Source organism: Rhynchophorus ferrugineus, unplaced genomic scaffold, assembly GCF_030347505.1.
Source record: "Rhynchophorus ferrugineus isolate W39M unplaced genomic scaffold, kcgeb_rfMv2 rfM5, whole genome shotgun sequence".
NCBI classification, from domain to species: domain Eukaryota; kingdom Metazoa; phylum Arthropoda; class Insecta; order Coleoptera; family Curculionidae; genus Rhynchophorus; species Rhynchophorus ferrugineus.
The window spans coordinates 22,209,400-22,234,395 of record NW_027472584.1 but is presented as its reverse complement, the minus strand read 5'-3'; the positions used below and the strand labels follow the sequence as shown (position 1 = coordinate 22,234,395).

At 30.8% G+C, this 24,996-nt stretch overlaps 2 protein-coding genes across 4 annotated transcripts in view; one reads left to right on the top strand and one right to left on the bottom strand.

Annotated features, from left to right (window-relative positions):
- Positions 1-22: 22 nt before the first annotated feature.
- LOC143197341 (protein MON2 homolog) lies at positions 23-22,151 on the top strand. 3 transcript variants are annotated; one of them, XR_013005985.1, is made up of 5 exons: positions 23-130; positions 1,090-1,353; positions 1,405-1,753; positions 17,182-17,310; positions 22,135-22,151. XR_013005985.1 is itself a non-coding variant. In XM_076405721.1 (4 exons), exons 2-4 carry the CDS (start codon positions 1,170-1,172, stop codon positions 17,231-17,233), a joined length of 585 nt encoding a protein of 194 aa, XP_076261836.1. In that variant the 5' UTR covers positions 23-130; positions 1,090-1,169; the 3' UTR covers positions 17,234-17,314. The 3 variants fall into 3 exon arrangements, 1 of the variants encoding a protein (XP_076261836.1); XR_013005984.1 differs by lacking the exon at positions 22,135-22,151 and adding an exon at positions 17,373-17,499; XM_076405721.1 differs by lacking the exon at positions 22,135-22,151 and having other exon boundaries at positions 17,182-17,314.
- LOC143197340 (uncharacterized) overlaps positions 2,842-24,996 on the bottom strand; it is a 42,129-nt gene continuing 19,974 nt past the window's right edge. The window contains exons 3-4 of the mRNA XM_076405719.1: positions 17,746-18,094; positions 2,842-3,165 (exon numbers count right to left, since the gene is read on the bottom strand). Of these exons, the coding sequence (XP_076261834.1) occupies positions 2,985-3,165; positions 17,746-18,094 (530 nt within the window). The 3' untranslated portion in view covers positions 2,842-2,984. The remainder of the gene's footprint in view (positions 3,166-17,745; positions 18,095-24,996) is intronic.

Sequence of the window (24,996 nt, the reverse complement as noted above, 5' to 3'; positions counted from 1 at the left end):
TGTTATATTCTCCCCTTCAGATTATTGATGCCGGATAATGATTGTAATATTTATGGGGAGGGTCGAGGTATCAGAAAATAATTTGAGTTAAAATTAGGGTGTTAGTATTCCCTTACCTGTTCTATTAAAGGTAGGCAAACAGGCGAAATCGTAAGTGATATTAGATCATATATTTTTAAGTGACAGGGTATTGTGGCTCCTGGGGATATTAACTCGCTCTCAAACGGGCTTTCAATTTCAATTCGAATAGTAAAATTTCCAATGGGACACTTTGTGCAGCCGAGGACATAAATAATCTCATAATATGCGAGTGTATACCTCCAACAAGGACATACATTTGCCGAGTTTTGCATTATGCGCTTGTTCCGGAGCAAAATTGCACTGGAAACACGTCAGAATATTATGTGATCACAAAAATAAACAATTTTGTTAAATTGCTTAAAAATACACCAGAGGCAGTGCGTGGTTTAATGCATTAGAATTTCAAATTAAAAGGTAATATAAAGTAATGTAAATATAAAGGTAAAATATTCGCATAATTTTACGAAACATTTTTCTTTAACGTGTTATAATTAATAAATAAAAATAATATTAAAACAATATTATGACAAATCCAACGAAATAATGATGCCATCGTTTTAAACCGGCACAGAATAATTCATCATTTAGAATGTCTAATGTTGGTGGTTATTAATACTGAAAATTAGAACGGTTTTCAATCATTCTCGTCAATATACGAACTGGTAAAGGCTGAAATTCTTGGGAGGGTTATTTGCCAGTCGGATTGTATATATTCAGCAATAAGCCACGTTGTTGAAAATCATATTGGATTCCTACGTTATAAAGTATTAATGGATTATCATAAATATTTTATTATTTAATTTAAGTAATCACGTTCTTCTCTAGCAAATTTTTTGTATTAATCTTTTAGAGCTTCAACAATCTGCCCGTGGACAATAGGCATTATTATATGATATCCCTGATATAACATAACTATCGTGACTTATTTTAAAAGTCTATCCTAATTTATTCTAAAGACTATTCTAACTTATTATAGAGATTATTAATTATCATCATCCTTATATACAGGTCTCAAACCTTCAACTGGAGGCAGTTTAAAAGCTGGAAGAACATCTTCCGACACCAATGCAGTAATAACAACATCTGTAATGGCCGATTTACCAGTCTTATCTGCTATGCTAAGCAGGTTATTCGAGTCAAGTCAGTTTCTTGATGATGTTGCATTACATCATTTAATTAATGCTTTATGCAAACTTTCACAAGAAGCTATGGAGTTGGCGTATTCTAATAGAGAACCTTCATTATTTGCTGTTGCTAAACTGCTAGAAACAGGTGGGTTTGATTTACTATGAATTAGTTCTTTTCTAATGGATGTATATTTAGGTTTAGTTAACATGTCACGTATAGAAGTTCTCTGGAGGCCTTTGACAAATCATTTATTGGAAGTGTGTCATCATCCTCATATTAGAATGAGAGAATGGGGTGTTGAAGCTGTTACTTATCTGGTGAAATCAGCACTGCACTATAAACATGCCATTCCCTTAAAGGAAAATCAAAAACTTCAGACTCTTCTTCTGGGGCCATTATATGAGTTGTCTTCGGTGCCACATGGGGATGTTAGGCAGAGGCAGTTGGAATGTGTTCTTCAAATTTTGCATACAAATGGTGAAACTTTGTCACATGGTTGGCCTTTGATTCTTGGAATTATCGGAGCCGTCAATGATCAGCACGGGTAAATATAAAATAAAATTACTCATTTATATACAGGGTGTTCATTGAGAAAGCTGATATTTTAAATTTGGATGGTGTGACAATGGTTAATATGCTGACATTCTTCTCTAGCAAATTTTTTGTATTAATCTTTTAGAGCTTCAACAATCTGCCCTTGGACAATAAGCATTATTATATGATATCCCTGATATAACATAACTATCGTGACTTATTTTAAAAGTCTATCCTAATTTATTCTAAAGACTATTCTAACTTATTATAGAGATTATTAAATCTCACTCTCTGTGTCTATTAATCAGCTCGTATGGTAGTATGCGATTAAGCCTATGCACTACACTGTCATCGCGCACATTTAACTGTTTGGTGAGTGCATTGAGATGCACTAATAGTCTTTCAGAGTACTTCGTAGTAACACTTCGAATCATACTCGTTATGGATTCTAAAGGGATATCGCGCTGAATTAGTTTGTTGAAGACGTAATATGCGGCATCGACGATGCCTCGCAACACTTTATTCTGGAGCCTCTGGAGGATAGCTATTTTAGATTTGCTAGTTGTACCCGACAGTTCAATACCATAGGTTCAAATGTGCCTTAGTAATGACTTATACAGCAAAACCTTGTTATCTAATGATAATTTAGATTTACGCCCTATCAGCCACTACATTTGATTTAGTTTAAGTCCAAACTGTTTGCGTTTTGTCACTTTATGTTTTTACCCTGTCAAACGTCGATCAAAATGTATTTCCAGTTATTTAATATTCTCTGCTTGCGGAAGTTCTTGATTATTCAATTTAACTGAGGGACACGTTCTTCTACAAAGGGTCAGTGTTACATTTTGTCTCATTTGTCTAGCAAATGATTAAAATAAATTCATTGGGCACTAATTTCGAGACATTCAGTGAATTACATTCATTCTATTGAAGGCAAATAACTCTGTACCATCAGTACTGGGAAGCCATGGAAACCAGGCATGTTGTATCCGGTCAATGTTCATTAATCTACCGACTAGCTATCAGAGGGAATTATTCACCGTCAACAAAGGATATCTCATAATATGGTCACACATATTGTAAATAAAACTAGTTAAATACAAAATAAAACTCATTTATTATCAATAATATTAAACTAACATAAAAAGAAACATAAACTTTGGTTAGTATAGTTCAAGAATGAACCAAATTTCAATATAAATAATCATAAATAAAGGAATAAATAAATAAAGGTTATATTTTTAAGTATTACTAGGTGTGGAATGTTGCGTTGCCGATGTGGGATTTTCAGTTTCTGATTCGTTCGATTCCTGCGTCTCGCTGAAAGCCAGACCTAATAGATTGCCTAGAAATGCCAGGCCTTGTTCGGCAGTTTCATTTACCACAGCCAGCAGGTCTCCATTGATGGTTTCCGTTTCGTTCCTAAAATATTTCATTCCACTTTATTACCATTTATCACATATTTCTTCTTATACATATCTTCACTTTCTCAAGGATTCTGTCGTTTATTATCTTTGACATTTTATTATTGCGTATTTCATAGGTCTAGCAACGAAAAAAAGCCTTTTTCCTTATTTCGCACATTTAATCAACTTTCTATTCGGTTTTTACGTTCTTTTCCCCCCATTATTGTTTATTGGGATATAAACTGAACTACATATTAATTGAATTGGCTTAATTGTACCTGAGTGATGAACGTTATAGTTTATATGCGATTTGATTAAGTTGTAAATGAAAAATCTGTAAGTTATTACGATGATAAATGTCAAGGATAATCTCGTTATATACGATCTTTTCGGATATTGTTCTATTTTTGTCGCGGCTATTTTCACCGCCAAGAAATTCTTCATGATAGAGATCAAACTTGATGGTATTTGTACTTTTTTAACGATTTTAAGTAATCTAAAACTTACACAATAATGACTTTTATTAAAAAAATTGGTTAATGGTGATTTTGAAAAATTGGGATGTTTTCAATCAATAGCCTAGCCCAAAATCTATTTTGGTTGATATTTAAGTGACTTTAATACTATATTTTAAAATATTTTCATACATCATCAAAATTTCAGCTTTTGCTAATTCTACTCTGAATATTGAAACAGATTGGATTTGTTTTAAGAAGAAACAACCGTGTAAAACAGGAGAAAACGCTTGTTTTTCACCAAAGTGAAACTTAGTATTATAAAGTATTCATTTTAATAAAAAAATTGTATGAATCCCATCCATTAGAAGCTTGATGTGGCTTATTAACAACTGTTATTGGTTTACTGAAAAAAGCTCTTTTACTTATTTCGCACATTTAATCAACCTTAAATTCTTTTATTTTTTATGTTCTTTTCCTCTTATTATTTTTTATTGGGATATAAATTGAACTACATATTAATTGAATTAACTTAGTTGTACCTGAGTGATGAACGTTATAGTTTATATGCGGTTTGATTAAGTTGTAAATGAAAAATCTGTAAGTTATTACGATGATAAATGTCAAGGATAATCTCGTTATATACGATCTTTTCGGATATTGTTCCATTTTTGTCGCGGCTATTTTCACCGTCAAGAAATTCTTGTTCAAGTTCAAGTTATTTTATATGAAAATATATTGATATTCCTTCACAAAAATCTAAGACATCATTTAATTCCAAAAATGATAAATGATATTTTCACAGGAACAAAATAGTAATATCGAGATATAAGCGACCATTTAAATTAATTTTACATTTGTAAAGTTTAATGAGTTCATCATTCATAGATCATACTTTCATAGATCATCAAAATTTCAGCTTTTGGTGGTTCTATTTTGAATATTGAAACACACTGAATTCGTTTTAAGAAGAAACAACTGTATATAACAAGAGAAAACGCTTGTTTTTTACTAAAGTGAAACATAGTATTATAAAGTATTAGTTTTAATAAAAAAATTGTGTGAATCCCATCCATTAGCAGCTTGATATGGCTTATTGACAGGTCTTATTGTCTTACTCGATTAAAACAAAGTTCGGAAATGCATTTTAATTATTTTATATGAAAATATATTGATATTCCTTCACAAAAATCTAAGACATCATTTAATTCTAAAAATGATAAATGATATTTTCACAGGAACAAAATAGTAATATCGGGATATAAGCGACCATTTAAATTAATTTTACATTTGTAAAGTTTAATGAGTTCATCATTCATAGATCATACTTTCATAGATCATCAAAATTTCAGCTTTTGGTGATTCTATTTTGAATATTGAAACACACTGAATTCGTTTTAAGAAGAAACAACTGTATATAACAAGAAAAAACGCTGGTTTTTCACTAAAGTGAAACATAGATTATAAAGTATTAGTTTTAATAAAAAAATTGTATGAATCCCATCCATTAACAGCTTGATATGGCTTATTGACAACTGTTATTGGTTTACTGAAATGATTAATGACTGTGGTGTTAAAAAACAGGGGTTTATCAATCAGTAGCCTAGCCTAAAATCTATTTTGGTAGATATTTAAGTGACCTTAATACTATATTTAAAAATACTTTCATAGATCATCAAAATTTCAGCTTTTGGTGATTCTATTTTGAATATTGAAACGTACTGAATTCGTTTTAAGAAGAAACAACTGTGTATAACAAGAGAAAACGCTTGTTTTTCACTAAAGTGAAACCTAATATTATAAAGTATTAGTTTTAATAAAAAAATTGTATGAATCCCATCCACTAACAGCTTGATATGGCTTATTGACAACTGTTATTGGTTTACTGAAATAATTAATGACTGCGGTGTTAAAAAACAGGGGTTTATCAATCAGTAGCCTAGCCCAAAATCTATTTTGGTAGATATTTAAGTGACCTTAATACTATATTTAAAAATACTTTCATAGATCATCAAAATTTCAGCTTTTGGTGATTCTATTTTGAATATTGAAACATACTGAATTCGTTTTAAGAAGAAACAACTGTGTATAACAAGAGAAAACGCTTGTTTTTCACTAATGTGAAACATAGTAATATAAAGTATTAGTTTTAATAAGAAAATTGTATGAATCCCATCCATTAGCAGCTTGATATGCGAAGTTCCGGAGATGCATTTTAATTATTTTATATGAAAATATATTGACATTCCTTCACAAAAATCTAAGACATCATTTAATTCTAAAAATGATAAATGATATTTTCACAGGAACAAAATAGTAATATCGGGATATAAGCGACCATTTAAATTAATTTTGCATTTATAAAGTTTAATGAGTTCATCATTAAATTTGAACTCTTTGGAAGTTTTCAGGGTATAAACTCATAATTTAAATTTTGTCAGATATTAAGCACTTGGAACTATTTTAATAAATTCAGCCAGGAAACAATGTTGTTTTATAGTTTTCCGGGTTTTCGTGTTTAATTATGTACAATTTCCAAGGGATACCTACGAGTATTACTCTCTTAAAATATTTTATATTTCTAGACTATAATTGATCCAGCAATTTAGCACTTTAGTGTTTTAATTTTTTAGGGGTTAATTTTTTCGTTATAATTTATTTATTACACACAAGTGAAAATAGATCGAATTTAAAATATAGAAAGTGACTTAATCATCAAAAATGTTGTGGAAACTCTAGGGCACTATAAAATATTGGATTTCATTAAATTTCATCTTTGGAACTCCCCAGGCTATTGACACCGGTTTTAAATTTCCAGCAGATATTAAAGTTCAGTACCAACTATTAAATTGAAATGTAATATGAAATAAGTTCGTTATTTATCGTAGAGTAAGTTAAATTATCATTTTTATTTGAAATTATTAAATACATTTTAATTCCATATTATGCGAATGACGATAAAATAACAATTTTCTAATTAGTATTATGGATTTGTTGAGATGACGCTCATCATATAATGTTTATTACTGTTGTGGCTTCATTAGAAGCGTATGTCGATACTGTTCTCCGATGTCACAATCAAGACAATAAATTCAAGACTTATTGGACAAAATCCCAGCTTAATATCTCAAATACACAGTTGATAGATCAACTGTTTCCAGGCGTTTACGGATCTAAAAGCACAGAAAATCGGGACCATACCAATTAAGTCAAAATGTCATTTCGAACTCTTTGACTGCAGAGTTTTTATTGTTTGTCAGGCAAAAAGGAGAGTTTTCTGTGGCATACTGAGACTGACGATAAAATACGGATCTATTGCAATAATCTCAAGTGCAAAAGGTCAAGTCAAGTCAGGTCCAGTGGAGCTGTCCACATCTACATCTAAGTATTCTTGCTGTGCATAAGATTAGATCAACAAATTGTAGTGTATTAAAACCTGCTGGAACTGAACGAAACTATGTCTGCTAATGTCAATTGAACAAATTGAGCGATGGGTTGTTTATAGCAGTAATAATGGGTAAGAGATGCAAGGTCATCTTCATATATTTCTCGACATTTAAAAATATCTCGGCTGGAGTTCCACAAGGTTGTGTCTTAGGACCTCTCCTGTATCTGCTCTACACTGCTGACATTCCAACAACAAAGGAAACACTTCTTGGAACCTTTGCTGATGACACAGTTATTATGGCAAAAGATATATCTCTGCCTAGGGCAACAGAAAAAGTGCAAGTGGCAGTTAACAAAATCTACAAATGGACAAAAGATTGGAAAATTCAACTTAATAGCTCCAAATCTGTCCACGTTAATTTTGCATTAAGGCGAAATAATAAAAACTTAATTATATCACTCAATGGATGCCCGATTCCTCAAGCAGAATCAGCAAAATACCTTGGAATCCATCTTGACGGTGGATTAAATTGGAAGTATCACATTAGACAAAAAACAAAACACATTAGAACCAAAATAAAACAACTATACTGGTTAGTCGGAAGATACTCTCAACTTGATCTAAAATCAAAGAGGTTGATCTATAATACAATTATAAAGCCATTTTGGACCTATGGGGTGCAAATATGGGATTGCACTAAAAATTCAAATCAGTTAGTCATACAGCGCTGTTAAAACAAGATTCTTCGATTGATTATCAATGCCTATCGCTATGTAACCAATGAAGAACTGCACGATGATCTGGAAATCAAATGGATTTGCGAAGTTGTGTAGGATTTCACCTTGAAACACGAAAGATTACTAAATCATTCTAACGTGGAAGCAATACAACTGCTGGACAGCGCACAGGATGTCAGGAGATTGAAACGAACAAAACCATACGAACTTGTGTGAACATTTAGTGTGTATTATTAGTGTAAACTATAGCTATAAGTTAATGATTAATAAATAATTATAATTTTATAATTGAGGAATACATACTGATGTATTTTCTCGCACTCGTCTTGCTTGTTAATTAATCCAAGCACATAGGAAAAGTAGTAATAAATTAATTGTAATAATAATAATAATAATAGAGATTGTACTAAGCGTACCTAATAAAGATGTTATAAAAAAAATCTTCATATATGACAACGCTTAGTCACAACGCAAAGTTTGCTTGAAGTGTTGTGAAAGATAAATACATACGTTGTGAAAGTACACCCAGTATATTCACCAGACCTAGGACCTTTTGATTACCACTTGTTCAAATCGATGAAGAGAAGTGAGCAAAAAGATCGCTGCCAAACCGAAAAATGTGCCAATATTGCGAGAAAGATGGGAAAAAGTTACTAAAAAAATTGGAAAATGTTTAAAGTGAAAATTGATTAAAATAGATACAGACATTCAATATGTCATTTTGCTTTTTTTGAAAGTAATTATTTGGAACGTCAGCATTTGTAGAACCCTTTTCTGTCAAGACGTATTCGATGAAAATATAGGTTTATCGTGAAGTTCAAAAATTCCCCAGAGAAATAAACTCTCATTTAACATTCTGTCAGATTTTAATATTCAGTAGTTGCAACTATTATGAGCGAAATTAAATATGAAGCGAGGTTGTTACATGTTTTATACCGGATTTTCCATTTAATTATGGATAATTTACGACAGATTTCTACTATTTCCATATAAAATGGTATTTTAAATTCTGACTATATATGTAGGCTTAACCAAAAGTTTCCTTCATGGAAAATAGGTCCTACATAGTGGTATTAGTTGAAAGGGAAACTACTGTGGCAGGCTTTATAATTATTCTTATGTCCCTAGTGCTCAGTCAGAATTTACTAGCGTAAGTAGTGTCTAATTCTCTACAGCGTGTCTGTTTTCATCGTCCTTTTCAATATATAAAATGATATTTTTCGTTAAATAACTAACTTCAAGATTTCTTAAAATTATTATTCTACAGTAGTTCCACAATTTGCTCAGAAGGCAATAAGTATTTGTTATGTTTATATTATATATACACGGCATGTAGAAAATGACTTCATTAAGTGATCTCCTTTATTGAATACTATTTTAATTAATTAGTCTCATTTTAAGACTTATTGTAAAGTCTAGATTTGTCCAATAATCAGATCGGATGGTCTCAGACGTTTTAGCCTATGCACTTCACTGTCACTTAGTATATTTATCTTATTAGCAAGTATATTGGGATGCACTGATACTCTTTCGAAGTACTTCACACAAACACGTTGAATTACACTCGTTATTGGTTCCAGAGGAATATCGCGTTGTACCACTTTATTTGATACACAGTACGGAGCTTCAACAATGGTACGCAACACTTTATTTTGGAACCATAGTGTGATGGATATATTTAGACCTACCAACGGTTCCCCATGGTTGGATTCCATATAATCAAATGGGCTTGAGTATAGATTTATACAGTAATATCTTATTATCTAATAATAACTTGGATTTGCGCCCGATAAGTTAATACATTAGGTAGAGTTTAAGTCCAAGTTGTTTCCGTTTGGCGAGTATGTGCTTCTTCCAAGTTATGCATTGATCTAGGTGCATATCAAGAATATTTAGCATCTTCTTCTTGCGGGAGTTGATAATTACTGATATAGACTGGTGAACATGTTCTTCTACGGAGCGTAAAAGTTATATGACTGGATAAAAATCATTTATTCTTAATCAGTATAATAAAAATTAACAAGTTTTGATAATATTTTGTATATTTTTTGTCGTCCAATGTCAAAAAGGGGGTATCTGTTCGAGGTACAATTTTCTCGTCCTTTTTCTTTGAATAATTAAATTAGCTTGTAATTTCTCCCAGTAGAACGTCAGCTAAATTATGTTTTCTTTTTAGGGTTTTAGTTAAGCAGGCATTTTTTCACTTGGGGCACCGACTTCACTTAAGCTTCTTTTTCAGAAAAATCTTATTAAGAAACTTAAAATAGTTGCTGTTCAGTTTTTTTAAATGGATAGTTTTACCGGGTTTATCTTTTGATAACCATTCGGATAAGTTTCCTCACTAAAAAGCCAAGCAAACCTTTTGTTAATTTTAATTGTTTTTAGAAATAATTTCACTTTAATTCCGGGACATTTTTAAGAGATTACTTTTAATTCTTCGGGGATTTTATTTAACTTTTATCTGTAGTTTTGCTTTGCGAGAAAAGTTCCCAGAAAAGTTTCGTATTAAGCTGATTTTGATTTGACGAATTTTAATAATTATTTTATCGTTTTTAGAATAGTTGATTCTATTTTTTAATTTTAGATTATGAATTTCTAAGTTTTATTTTTATTTTATGAAAAATTTGAAAAATTATTTTATTTTCTTTAAAAAAAATTAATTATTTTGTAACAGAATGTTTTGTTAATTTTAATTGTTTTCTAAGTAATTTCAGTTCGTAATTTTAGGAGAGTATTTCACATAATTTTTAATTATTTGTTGTGATATTTAGAATGATGTGTATTTTACATGTATAGTCTATCCAAAGTATCAGTGAACTCACATCAAGATGTATACTGTATTACCTATCTCAGTTTGTAAATTCGTTTCAAGATCAGACAATATTTTCTTTCCCAATTTGTTTTAGTTAAAAGAAGATACATTTCTGTCTGATACGTTCGGACTTGTAATCGAATTAGCCTGCAAAAGTCTGCAAAATTCTTCAACAAATTCGTGATAATTAAGTTATAAACCGACAAACGTTATTTTGGGTCTCTGCTTGTTTTGATAAATTTCAAATCGCTGCTAATGATTGTGATTACTCTGGGTGAAAACGCCGAAGCCAAATAAGTAGTAAGTGAGAATCAGATAATGTCTCTAATCAACTACTTCGAACAGGACTGAGGCAATGGGGGTCCGTTCTTACCAGTTAAATGCGTTAGAGACGTAAATATTGATATTATTAAATATTAATCTGCCGGGGTTTTATAGAAATATTTTTATTGTTTTACAGCTGCACTGAATATTAGCATGGACACTATGACTAAAATGTCTCAAAAAAAAAAGAAAAATGATATAATTTTGGATTCACCGAAAAGAGAGTATATACATATCTTGATGTTGGTCCTTTTCATGATTAAATTTATGAAATGTGAAGAACGGTGTGTAGATTTTTTTTATATAGATAGATAGTCTGAGTCTATTGTCAGAGTACGAAAAATTTCCATAGAAAGCTTAGGAATGTGCAGCTCTTTGAGGGGTATAAGTAATTACTTGAAACACTGTTAGGAAAAATAGGATTTAAATAATATAGAGATAGCCCAATTTCCAGGCATTGCTTTTAAAATAATGTAATTCTCAATATGTGTACAAACATGTATTTCAATGTACACACCAAAACGCAAAAACCGTTTGGATTTGTAGAACGGGTTGTCTGCAATAACACCCTTCTATTTGGATGAACTCCTCTCGATACACAGAAGAAGAAATTGAAATGGTGGAATTGTGAACTAGTCTTGGATTGGAAACTAACAGTTTATTTAATGCTTTGAATAGTGACTCAGAATGTGACAGTGAATGAATGAAACTTACATTATGACTGAAACTATGACTCATATATATATATATATATATATATATATATATATATATAATATATATACATTCCATTACATGGCAAAAGATATATCTCTGCCTAGGGCAATAGAAAAAGTGCAAGTGGCAGTCAACAAAATCTACAAATGGATAAAAGATTGGAAAATTCAACTTAATAGCTCCAAATCTGTCCACGTTAATTTTGCATTAAGGCGAAATAATAAAAACTTAATTATATCACTCAATGGATGCCCGATTCCTCAAGCAGAATCAGCAAAATACCTTGGAATCCATCTTGACGGTAGATTAAATTGGAAGCATCACGTTAGACAAAAAGCAAAACACATTAGAACCAATATAAAACAACTATACTGGTTAGTCGGAAGATACTCTCAACTTGATCTAAAATCAAAGAGGTTGATCTATAATACAATTATAAAGCCAATTTGGACCTATGGGGTGCAAATATGGGGTTGCACTAAAAATTCAAATCAGTTAGTCATACAGCGCTGTCAAAACAAGATTCTTCGATTGATTATCAATGCCTATCGCTATGTAACCAATGAAGAACTGCACGATGATCTGGAAATCAAATGGATTTGCGAAGTTGTGTAGGATTTCACCTTGAAACACGAAAGATTACTAAATCATTCTAACGTGGAAGCAATACAACTGCTGGACAGCGCACAGGATGTCAGGAGATTGAAACGAACAAAACCATACGAACTTGTGTGAACATTTAGTGTGTATTATTAGTGTAAACTATAGCTATAAGTTAATGATTAATAAATAATTATAATTTTATAACTGAGGAATACATACTGATGTATTTTCTCGCACTCGTCTTGCTTGTTAATTAACCCAAGCACATAGGAAAAGTAGTAATAAATTAATTGTAATAATAATAATAATAATTAAGATTGTACTAAGCGTACCTAATAAAGATGTTATAAAAAAAATCTTCATATATGACAACGCTTAGTCACAACGCAACGTTTGCTTGAAGTGTTGTGAAAGATAAATACATACGTTGTGAAAGTACACCCAGTATATTCACCAGACCTAGGACCTTTTGATTACCACTTGTTCAAATCGATGAAGAGAAGTGAGCAAAAAGATCGCTGTCAAACCGAAAAATGTGCCAATATTACCAGAAAGATGGGAAAAAGTTATTAAAAAAAAACATTGGAAAATGTTTAAAGTGAAAATTGATTTTTGAAAATAATTATTTGGAACGTCAGCATTTGTAGAACCCTTTTCTGTCAAGACGTATTCGATGAAAATATAGGTTTATCGTGAAGTTCAAAAATTCCCCAGAGAAATAAACTCTCATTTAACATTCTGTCAGATTTTAATATTCAGTAGTTGCAACTATTATGAGCGAAATTAAATATGAAGCGAGGTTGTTACATGTTTTATACCGGATTTTCCATTTAATTATGGATAATTTACGACAGATTTCTACTATTTCCATATAAAATGGTATTTTAAATTCTGACTATATATGTAGGCTTAACCAAAAGTTTCCTTCATGGAAAATAGGTCCTACATAGTGGTATTAGTTGAAAGGGAAACTACTGTGGCAGGCTTTATAATTATTCTTATGTCCCTAGTGCTCAGTCAGAATTTACTAGCGTAAGTAGTGTCTAATTCTCTACAGCGTGTCTGTTTTCATCGTCCTTTTCAATATATAAAATGATATTTTTCGTTAAATAAGTAACTTCGAGATTTCTTAAAATTATTATTCTACAGTGGTTCCACAATCTGCTCAGAAGGTAATAAGTATTTGTTATGTTTATATTATATATACACGGCATGTAGAAAATGACTTCATTAAGTGATCTCCTTTTTTAAATACTATTTTAATTAATTAATCTCATTTTAAGACTTATTGTAAAGTCTAGATTTGTCCAATAATCAGATCGGATGGTGTTAAACGTTTTAGCCTATGCACTTCACGGTCACTTAGTATATTTAGCTGATTAGCAAGTATATTGGGATACACTGATACTCTTTCGAAGTACTTCACACAAACACGTTGAATTACACTCGTTATTGGTTCCAGAGGAATATCGCGTTGTACCACTTTACTTGAGACACAGTACGGAGCTTCAACAATGGTACGCAACACTTTATTTTGGAACCATAGTGTGATGGATATATTTAGACCTACCAACGGTTCCCCATGGTTGGATTCCATATAATCAAATGGGCTTGAGTATAGATTTATACAGTAATATCTTATTATCTAATAATAACTTGGATTTGCGCCCGATAAGTTAATACATTAGGTAGAGTTTAAGTCCAAGTTGTTTCCGTTTGGCGAGTATGTGCTTCTTCCAAGTTATGCATTGATCTAGGTGCATATCAAGAATATTTAGCATCTTCTTCTTGCGGGAGTTGATAATTACTGATATAGACTGGTGAACATGTTCTTCTACGGAGCGTAAAAGTTATATGACTGGATAAAAATCATTTATTCTTAATCAGTATAATAAAAATTAACAAGTTTTGATAATATTTTGTATATTTTTTGTCGTCCAATGTCAAAAAGGGGGTATCTGTTCGAGGTACAATTTTCTCGTCCTTTTTCTTTGAATAATTAAATTAGCTTGTAATTTCTCCCAGTAGAACGTCAGCTAAATTATGTTTTCTTTTTAGGGTTTTAGTTAAGCAGGCATTTTTTCACTTGGGGCACCGACTTCACTTAAGCTTCTTTTTCAGAAAAATCTTATTAAGAAACTTAAAATAGTTGCTGTTCAGCTTTTTTAAACGGATAGTTTTACCGGGTTTATCTTTTGATAACCATTCGGATAAGTTTCCTCACTAAAAAGCCAAGCAAACCTTTTGTTAATTTTAATTGTTTTTAGAAATAATTTCACTTTAATTCCGGGACATTTTTAAGAGATTACTTTTAATTCTTCGGGGATTTTATTTAACTTTTATCTGTAGTTTTGCTTTGCGAGAAAAGTTCCCAGAAAAGTTTCCTATTAAGCTGATTTTGATTTGACGAATTTTAATAATTATTTTATCGTTTTTAGAATAGTTGATTCTATTTTTTAATTTTAGAATATGAATTTCTAAGTTTTATTTTTATTTTATGAAAAATTTGAAAAATTATTTTATTTTCTTTAAAAAAAATTAATTATTTTCTAACAGAATGTTTTGTTAATTTTAATTGTTTTCTAAGTAATTTCAGTTCGTAATTTTATGAGAGTATTTCACATAACTTTTAATCATTTCTTGTGATATATAGAATGATGTGTATTTTACATGTATAGTCTATCTAAAGTAGCAGTGAACTCACATCAAGATGTATACTGTATTACCTATCTCAGTTTGTAAATTCGTTTCAAGATCAGACAATATTTTCTTTCCCAATTTGTTTTAGTTAAAAGAAGATACATTTCTGTCTGATACGTTCGGACTTGTAATCGAATTAGCCTGCAAAAGTCTGCAAAATTCTTCAACAAATTCGTGATAATTAAGTTATAAACCGACAAACGTTATTTTGGGTCTCTGCTTGTTTTGATAAATTTCAAATCGCTGCTAATGATTGTGATTACTCTGGGTGAAAACGCCGAAGCCAAATAAGTAGTAAGTGAGAATCAGATAATGTCTCTAATCAACTACTTCGAACAGGACTGAGGCAATGGGGGCCCGTTCTTACCAGTTAAATGCGTTAGAGACGTAAATATTGATATTATTAAATATTAATCTGCTGGGGTTTTATAGAAATATTTTTATTGTTTTACAGCTGCACTGAATATTAGCATGGATACTATGACTAAAATGTCTCAAAAAAAAGAAAAACAATATAATTTTGGATTCACCGAAAAGAGAGTATATACATATCTTGATGTTGGTCCTTTTCATGATTAAATTTATGAAATGTGAAAAACGGTGTGTAGATTTTTTTATATAGATAGATACTCTGAGTCTGTTTTCAGAGTACGAAAAATTTCCAAAGAAAGCTTAGGAATATGCAGCTCTTTGAGGGGTATAAGTAACTACTTGAAACACTGTTAGGAAAAATAGGATTTAAATAATATAGAGATAGCCCAAGAATAGGTCCAATGCAATTTCCAGGAATTGCTTTTAAAATAATGTAATTCTCAATTTGTGTACAAACATGTATTTCAATGTACACACCAAAACGCAAAAACCGTTTGGATTTGTAGAACGGGTTGTCTACAATAACACCCTTCTATTTGGATGAACTCCATTAGATACACAGAAGAAGAAATTGAAATGGTGGAATTGTGAACTAGTCTTGGATTGGAAACTAACAGCTTATTTAATGCTTTGAATAGTGACTCAGAATATGACAGTGAATGAATGAAACTTACATTATGACTGAAACTATGACTCATATATATATATATATATATATATATATATATATATATATATATATATATATATATATATATATATATTGTTACCGCGTAACTATTGTCAATTGCTGGAGTCATATTTATTCGGAAGAAAATTTAGAGTATCGCACGAAATGGCGTTCTCGACATTAAAAAATATCTCGGCTGGAGTTCCACAAGGTAGCGTCTTAGGACCTCTCCTGTATCTGCTCTACACTGCTGACATTCCAACAACAAAAGAAACACTTCTTGGAGCCTTTGCTGATGACACAGTTATTATGGCAAAAAAGGGCAATAGAAAAAGTGCAAGTGGCAGTCAACAAAATCTACAAATGGACAAAAGATTGGAAAATTCAACTTAATAGCTCCAAATCTGTCCACGTTAATTTTGCATTAAGGAGAAATAATAAAAACTTAATTATATCACTCAATGGATGCCCGATTCCTCAAGCAGAATCAGCAAAATACCTTGAAATCCATCTTGACGGTAGATTAAATTGGAAGCATCACGTTAGATAAAAAGCAAAACACATTAGAACCAATATAAAACAACTATACTGGTTAGTCGGAAGATACTCTCAACTTGCAACGACCTAAAATCAAAGAGGTTGATCTATAATACAATTATATAGCCAATTTGGACCTATGGGGTGCAAATATGGGGTTGCACTAAAAATTCAAATCAGTTAGTCATACAGCGCTGTCAAAACAAGATTCTTCGATTGATTACCAATGCCTATCGCTATGTAACCAATGAAGAACTGCACGATGACCTGGAAATCAAATGGATTTGCGAAGTTGTGCAGGATTTCGCCTTGAAACACGAAAGAAGATTACTAAATCATTCTAACGTGGAAGCAATACAACTGCTGGACAGCGCACAGGATGTCAGGAGATTGAAACGAACAAAACCATACGAACTTGTGTAAACATTTAGTGTGTATTATATATATAGCTATAAGTTAATAATTAATAAATAATTATAATTTTATAATTGAGGAATACATACTGATATATTTTCTCGTACTCGTCTTGCTTGTTAATTAATCCAAGCACATAGGAAAAGTAGTAATAATTTAATTGTAATAATAATAATTAAGATTGTACTAAGCGTATCTAATAAAGATGTTATAAAAAAAATGTGTGTGTGTGTGTGTGTGTGTGTGTATAGAAGCATTTGGTTAAAATGTACGAAGAAAGAATTAATACTAACTGTTTTGCAGATATGCCACATGTATTAGGGAGAATGCAGTTATTAAATTTAATTTTATTTGAATTTACCAGCGTCAAATATCAGAATGATTTGATAAGAAAACACAGGAACGAAGGAAACAAGAACTAAACATAAAAAGGTAGATATGTTCTACAATGAAAATAAAATATTTACTTGGCTATACAATTACTAATTATGTAGATTAAAACTCCAGGGGATACCATAGGTGGTTTAGAAAAGAGTTCAATGTAAATATAATAAATTAACTAACCTACAAATTATCGTGGCTGTTTAATATACTGTAATTAGTAAAGTCCTTCGATAATATATGAATTTGATGTCCTATAATATTAAAATAAATTATATTTTATATCACTTTTGTTTCGTTATTTTATTTATATTGGAATATTGCTATATATCAAAGCCAAAATAAACTAAAAGTCAAAATTAAATGTGGCAACATTGCGACGTTTTGACGTCATAAATTGAGATGACCTGTGTTCACTGCTACATTGGATAGACTATAGCATTATTTTATTTTCCGACTGTTTTCTTATATAATATTAACACTTACTGATTATCGCCTGATTCTGTGGAATTTGAATTGGCGTCCTCCGATGCTGTTACGTTTTGTTTCTCCAAGACCATGCCATTAGGTCCCATAGTAAAACAGCCGATTTTGAATGTGGCCGTAACAGCCCCCAGCAATTTAGGTTCCAAAAGTAAACAACCGGCTAAGCCGTCCTCGTGTGGCAGCAAGTCCGAGAATCTTGCACAAATTGCGGCAATGTTTGCAAGTAAAGTCATACAAGTAGCGTTCGGATGGGGACCCTTCACCTGCTGACTATGCAGGAGGCTTTCGCCATACGACACGTTCAGCTTCAGACCCTCCTCTTGCGAAATATATTTCATTTGAACACAACCTAAAATTTAATTCGCATTAGAGAATATTAAACTCGATTTATTCATGAATATAAAACGTTTCGGATTTTTCTTAATTATATATTACTGTGTATAGGATCTCAACAGCGAAATCATACGAGGGTAACTCTTTATATTTCGAGAATAGGAAAAAAAAACAAATAGTTAAGCTGCGAATATATTTTTATTGTTTTTCAAAGTACTCGCCACGATGATCGATACACTTGCATACGCTTAAACCAATTTGCATGATTTTTGAACGCTTTAAAGCTTCTTCGAGCGATGATAATCGATGACCAAGCAGTTTATTCTTCACGGATGGGAACAAAAGGAAGTCATTGGGTGCCAAATCAGGGCTACCCATCAATTCATTATTTTGAGTGCTCAAATAGTCTCTTGTTTGAGCCGATGTATGAGAGCTCGCATTATCATGATGAAGAACAATCCGGCGTCTCTTGGTTGTTTTCCTTACTTCACCAAAGACTTCTGGCAAACAAATGGTACCAATCAGCCCCTTTGAAGCATGTACATATCCGTTCCTAAAGATGGTAACAGTGCGGGATCTCTACTTGTAGAGCCAGTGTAACAAAAAATTTATTTATATATGTTGGAACCCCATTGGTCGTAATCACTTTTATGCTTCGGCCAGTTGGTTTTGAGTTAGGGTTGGGTCTTTCATCAAATACTTCCTGCAGTTTCTCATCTTCAAGCTTTTTCGGTCAACTGGAACGTTCTTTGTTTGGCACATCGAAATTACCACTTTTCGAAACCACGCCATATGTTTAAGCTTAGAGCTTTCTTTTAGCAGCGTTTTCCTTTGAATTAAATAAGAAAAGTAATGCGTACCGGAAATGCACGTTTTCAGACAGATATAAATCTATGACGCTGTTACTATGGCAAAATATAATATGCATATCTTTGAAGCTTGATGTCAGTGAAGTAAAATGACATATATGTCAAATCTACTGGTAATAACCTCTCTAACACACCTGGTATATATACAGGTTTTTTAATTAATAGTTAACAATTTCAATTACCTTTTTCTGACACCTGAAAAAAGGAGATTTATTTTAAAAGGCTACAAAGTTATAACAAGCTACATTAACAAAGGAATCCAATTAATAACCTGCATTTTTTGATTTTCAACAAAATTGCGGAGAATTTTTAAACGGTTAAGTGTATAATTAAAAATCAGCCCTGTTCTTTTTTTAAAAAATATATATTTTTTGTTTTGGACAAGTTAATTAGAATCGTGAAGCCAGTTTCAACTTTATAGTATTCACGATTTTGTTTATATTTTATCGGGATAGTGTTGTGAAATTACCGTTAACGTTACTGTAAAAATGATTAAAGGCTCCAAAAACTAGTTTTTTAGTTTTATTCAACACTATAACAGTTCCATAATAGCTTAAATTGTCAATGCAAACAAAACATATTTTGATTGTCATTTGCATTAAGACGTCTTCGATTTTGTTCCTTTTAACATACTAATCTGTATTTGTTTTTTATATTATATATTTAGAATATTATTACGAGTCTAAGATTAGAAAGAAAACTCTCTCTTCTTATGCAGTTTCTGTAACAATTTCATTTATTAAATAAGAATCTTTGTTAGCTTTATGTCACATCAAAATAGAGTGTGATCTTTTTAAGCGATATTTCTTTGACCGACATCTAACAAAAATAGACTTTTTTCCATATTTAAAAAATATGTAAAAAACTATATAATTAATTTTAATAATAAAGTAATTTTGGTAATTAGTTGTAAGGGTTCATTAAAGTTATTGAAAAGTGAAGCCTGTCAGTAAAGTTTCGACATGAATTAATTTATACAGGTTTTAAATGATTTAAAACAGATGATTTTACTGTGAATTTAATCGCATCCGGTGTACTTTCAACCAAATTAATGTCGAAGCCTGACACGGACAGGCTTCACTTTTCAATAAATGTCATTTCGTCGAAATCTCGGCAAAAAATGTTTCCAGTACCTTGAAAATGTCTGAATGCTGTGCGATACTGCGACTATGCTTGAGCGATTTCAATGTGTGACTGAAGACAAAGCGGGTTCTGGACAGCCAAAATAATCAATCAATCAATCGCTTGAAGAACGCGGGAATGATCCAAACGCTTGGATGTTTGATGTCGTATGAATTGCAGTCAAGAGACAATGGAAAAATCGGAAAGGTTCTTTGCATAATATTGTTATTGGTGATTAAAAGTGGATCTGTTAATAATAAGATATCCAGATAATCCAAATCATATGGACTATCTGGTCGTGCATTAACATCAGCGGCAACATCAGGGCTCTGTATTAGCTTGGTGTGATAGATTATAAATTAGACTATGCACTACAATTGATATGTTTAAGCCGAGACTACTGTGCAACAAACGACTGAAATTTTGTCATATACTTTCTGGATAAAGTAGAATTTTGTTGCTGTAAAACTCTTGAGATATCTGAGGGATAAATTGAATTAAAGGATCTGTGCAAGCCGGTTTTACACTATAAAGAGTTTTGTAGAAACTGGAATAAACTGTAGTGGAGAAGAGCAAGGCCTGGACTATAGGGTGGACTTTATTTTTGAGAGTTGAGCTAATATGTTGGGAGCTTTGGCACAAACAAACACAACGTTTAACAGCAAAAAAGGGACTTTATTACAGTCCCATTCTGTATCATCCATTTACAAACAGCCGATAACCTTAAAAGGTACAAAATTGGGTTTTATTTTCAATTAATTAAAACGAGTGTACAACGAAAATATAGTGGGATTTAAAACTAAACCGGTACATCGTCTATTTTTGCTCGATTATTTCAAACTAATTTCTGTTCTTTTCAGGAACATTATTTTATTTCGTTTATATGTCAAACAAATGGAATAAACAAGTGGTAATCAACTTTATGTTGTTTTCTACGGCATATATGTATTTATTCATGCAATAACAGATTCACGAATCAGAATGAGAAATTGAAATCAATTTCGGAAATTACTTAACCAAACATAATATAACCGCAACCTGATATTGATATGTAACAAAAAGTGGATATTTGCCGCGCAAACAGCTAAAACCCAGCTTTGTTTTCAATCAGCTAAAATTGCTAGAATATTGAACAACTATCAGTTCGCAAATCACCATGAAACGAACCTCCATTATTGAACGAATGCGTAATTGCTTATGTGTCAAATTTTTACTGTTAACTGGGCCATGAAATGGGAAGTAGCGTAGATGATTTATGAATTCTTCCTGAGACTGTTTTATTTTATTCCGATTTATTATTCACCACATATCAGCCTTTAAATTTACATTATTTTAAATGATAAACTGCTATTTCCCTGTATCGGGTGTTCAACCAGACAAAAAGATTAAAACCTATTCAGAAAATATTTTTATACTGTGTTATTTTGCAAAAAAAAACATTTTCGTCAACTTATAACAACTAATTAACACCTTTAATAAGTGCTAATTAATATTCGATAATTTCTCAATAACAATTCGAAACAAAAACGTGAATATTTAAAAAAACAGTTTCAAAATTGACACAATTTTTGTCGCCCTAATATAATCAGAGCTGGTAAAAAATCAATGACCCTAAAATGTATAAAATGATCGTTGTTTTCACTCAAAACTGCTGCATGTTAATACCGTAACCAATTTTAAATGTGAACAAAACGAATCGTCGGTATCAACCGCAATTTTCATTATTCGAATGAAAAATATAAGAGATAGGAAGTTGGGGTTTTTGACATTTTTTTTGCTCATTTTCGAATATTTTGTACTCTAAATCAAGTATTTTAATTTATATTTTTTAGTTTTTCGATCTAAGATGTATTTGACATTTGAAAATTTTGAGGATTTATGACATTTGCGCAAAAACTATAAGATAAACTATAAGATATTAAACTATATGATACTATAGGACTGTATACTGACATATATGTTATATGCTACGCCATAGTGTTTTGGTACCAATTTAAATCTTTATATTTTATATAAATAATATGTCTTTTTTAGTTTATATTATCATAGTTTTTATGTATTTTAGATTATCCTTTTTACCAACTAGGGTTTATCTGGACTGGACCTACTGCTGAAAGTGGGGTCCGAATTCTCAACATTAAGCCTACTGACCGTTGAGTAACTAACTTAGAGGCCATTCCACAAGATATCCGGTCTTACCCAGCCTGGTTACTGGCGTGACTGAGATGGTTACTTTTTGTCGGATTTTCTAAGGTTATTTATGAAGACATTTACAGTTATAATCTTAGTTACCAGTCGACTATAACAGCTTTAAAAATATTATTTAGTAATAGTACGTACGTAGTTTAAAGTATAGAAATAGTAGAAATCATTTTAAAAAATAGTCAGTATCCCACTAGTTCTATTTGTTCTTTGAGATTTTTTTTTAATCAAAATATTTGATGAAAATTTTGAGGTTAAATTGCACTTTATCAATTTTAATATCAATAACGCCAAAATGTTCCATAATAACTAAGTGCTTGCTATTCATAAGTTATAATACAAAATGTTTTGTTTATTTTGTTTCCCCAGCAGTGAATAACCAATATAATACATGAACAGAGTGGTTTTGACATATACCTGATAAGATATGTGAAACTAGAGATTAATGAAAATATCCACCTAAACCAAATGTTTATATTAATTAACTATTGTTGTTAAACTAGTACTAGTAATCAGGAAAATCTTTAATCGTAAGTGGGTTTATTTACATTTGAATAAACCTAGGTTAAAAGTTTTCACTGAAATTATTTTCTTTCGATTTCGAAACGGTTAATTGAAAATGTTTTAAAGTAAATATGTGTCTGTTATTCACATCTAACTCCTACATGAATTGCTTTATTTTATTACATTAAATGTTTCGAACGAGGTTTGTACTTGGATTTATATGGAATCTTAACTTAATATATTTGGGCGTTGGAATTAATCCGTAGCGTCAAATGATAACGTCCATTTTGAATTTGATCCTGGTACTGGTAAGAGTTCTGTTTTGTATGGTTGAGAATTGTATTATTTTTAGTTTATTTGTTTTTGTACTGTTCATGTTTTGTTTAAAAATGGTAGGCAATAATGGATAAATCATCGATTTGTGAATATTTTCAATAAAGTTATTATAAAACTTTTAAGCTGAACAGACATATTCTATCTGGGTGAGTATCCATTCAATTTTCATTTTAATTTCGCAAACTGAATTCAATTCAACAGCAAATTGTATTTTTGTCTGTTTATAAATAATTTATATCTGTTACCTTACATGTTGTTTTATTTTCTCTTTTCTTTTTAAAATTTTATATTTTAAAATATCTTTTTAAAAGTTTCAATAACTTGGACATATTATATCAACTTAAAAAATAGGCATTAAACCTAGTTAAATTTGAACTTGAGGTTTTTGCCTGGATATGTTTGGTCGATCTTTTTTTGACCGATATATCGCTATATAGATATTTTTGCCGGATATTTTTCGGTATTTAAAAAATATATATTTCTTGAAATTATGGATATATTTTTTCTTCGATGTATCAATATTTTACTAAATAATTACAAGAACTCTTATTTTGGTTTCTTATTGTAATGTCTATATATATATATATATATATATATATATATATATATATATATATATATATATATATATATATATATATGTATAGACAAAATAAATATAAATTGTTTCATTTTCTATTTTTTTTCAAAATTATTTTAATATGAAAGATGTTTATAAAAGGTGTTTCATATTACATTTGTTATATTATAGGAGATGAGAAATTCACCAAAGGTTTTTAACTTTTCATGATAATTTATTCTATTTATATTATATTCATCAAATATACGTATAATTTTCAACAATTGGCAATAGGCAAATTTAAATCCTTGTGTGCATGCCAGGATTCTCCAGAACTAGACTCTTATATTATTAGCAGAGTATCCTTTTAAACTGTACTTAGTGGCTAGATATTCGCTAAAGAATGAACAAATGAGATAAAATGTCTTATATAGCTTTACATAATTTTTCTTTCGTATATTTTCCAAGTAACTTATTTCTTATATTTTTATTAAGTGTTTATGATCTAGGCATTTCAATATTGACCTACTATACATACCATAAGTTAATTAGTCAGTTTTAAAACATGAAAATCACTTGATGAGACATTTGTTAAGAAAAAACATGACTGATATTAAAACAAAATTTTTTGCAACATTTTTTATTAAAATAATGAAGTAATTGTCTGCGTACATTAATATCGAATGTATGAATTAATTTTAACTATGTTTCCACATTTTAAACATAAAAAATAACAACAAAAGATGCAAGGACTGATAAGAGATTACATTATTGCCGGATACTTACTGCTTTTTTTTTAATTTGATGTTTACTAGGCCGTGAAACTAACGATGCGGCTGATTTATGGATTCTTGGTCAGAAATGTTAGTTTGGCTGGGAAATGTGGTTTTCTCGATGTCTGAAAGAACCCTACCAGCTCCTGAATAATACAAATAACTCAAAATCCCTTTGCTTACGCCTGGAAGATGGTTAGCGTATTACTATCCTTAGGTTATGTATAGTTTAGCGACTAAGGGGTAAATTAAACTTTGTAAGTTTGCGGAAATATCCAGTTCCAGCTATATTAATTAGGTGTGTCTTAAAACACAATTGTTCAACACAAAATCTTCATACCATATTATAATTACACACATTTCGCATTACTAATTTACATAACAATAGATTTAGGTGATGTTAATTTGATGAAATATAATGTCAGCTTCTCGCAGCTTAATATTGTAAGCATTGTTTAAGTTGCTCATGTAATATATGTATAATTCTATTTTATTTTATCAATAATATATTTGATATAAATACTCAGCTTCATTCAGGTCTACCGAGCACATC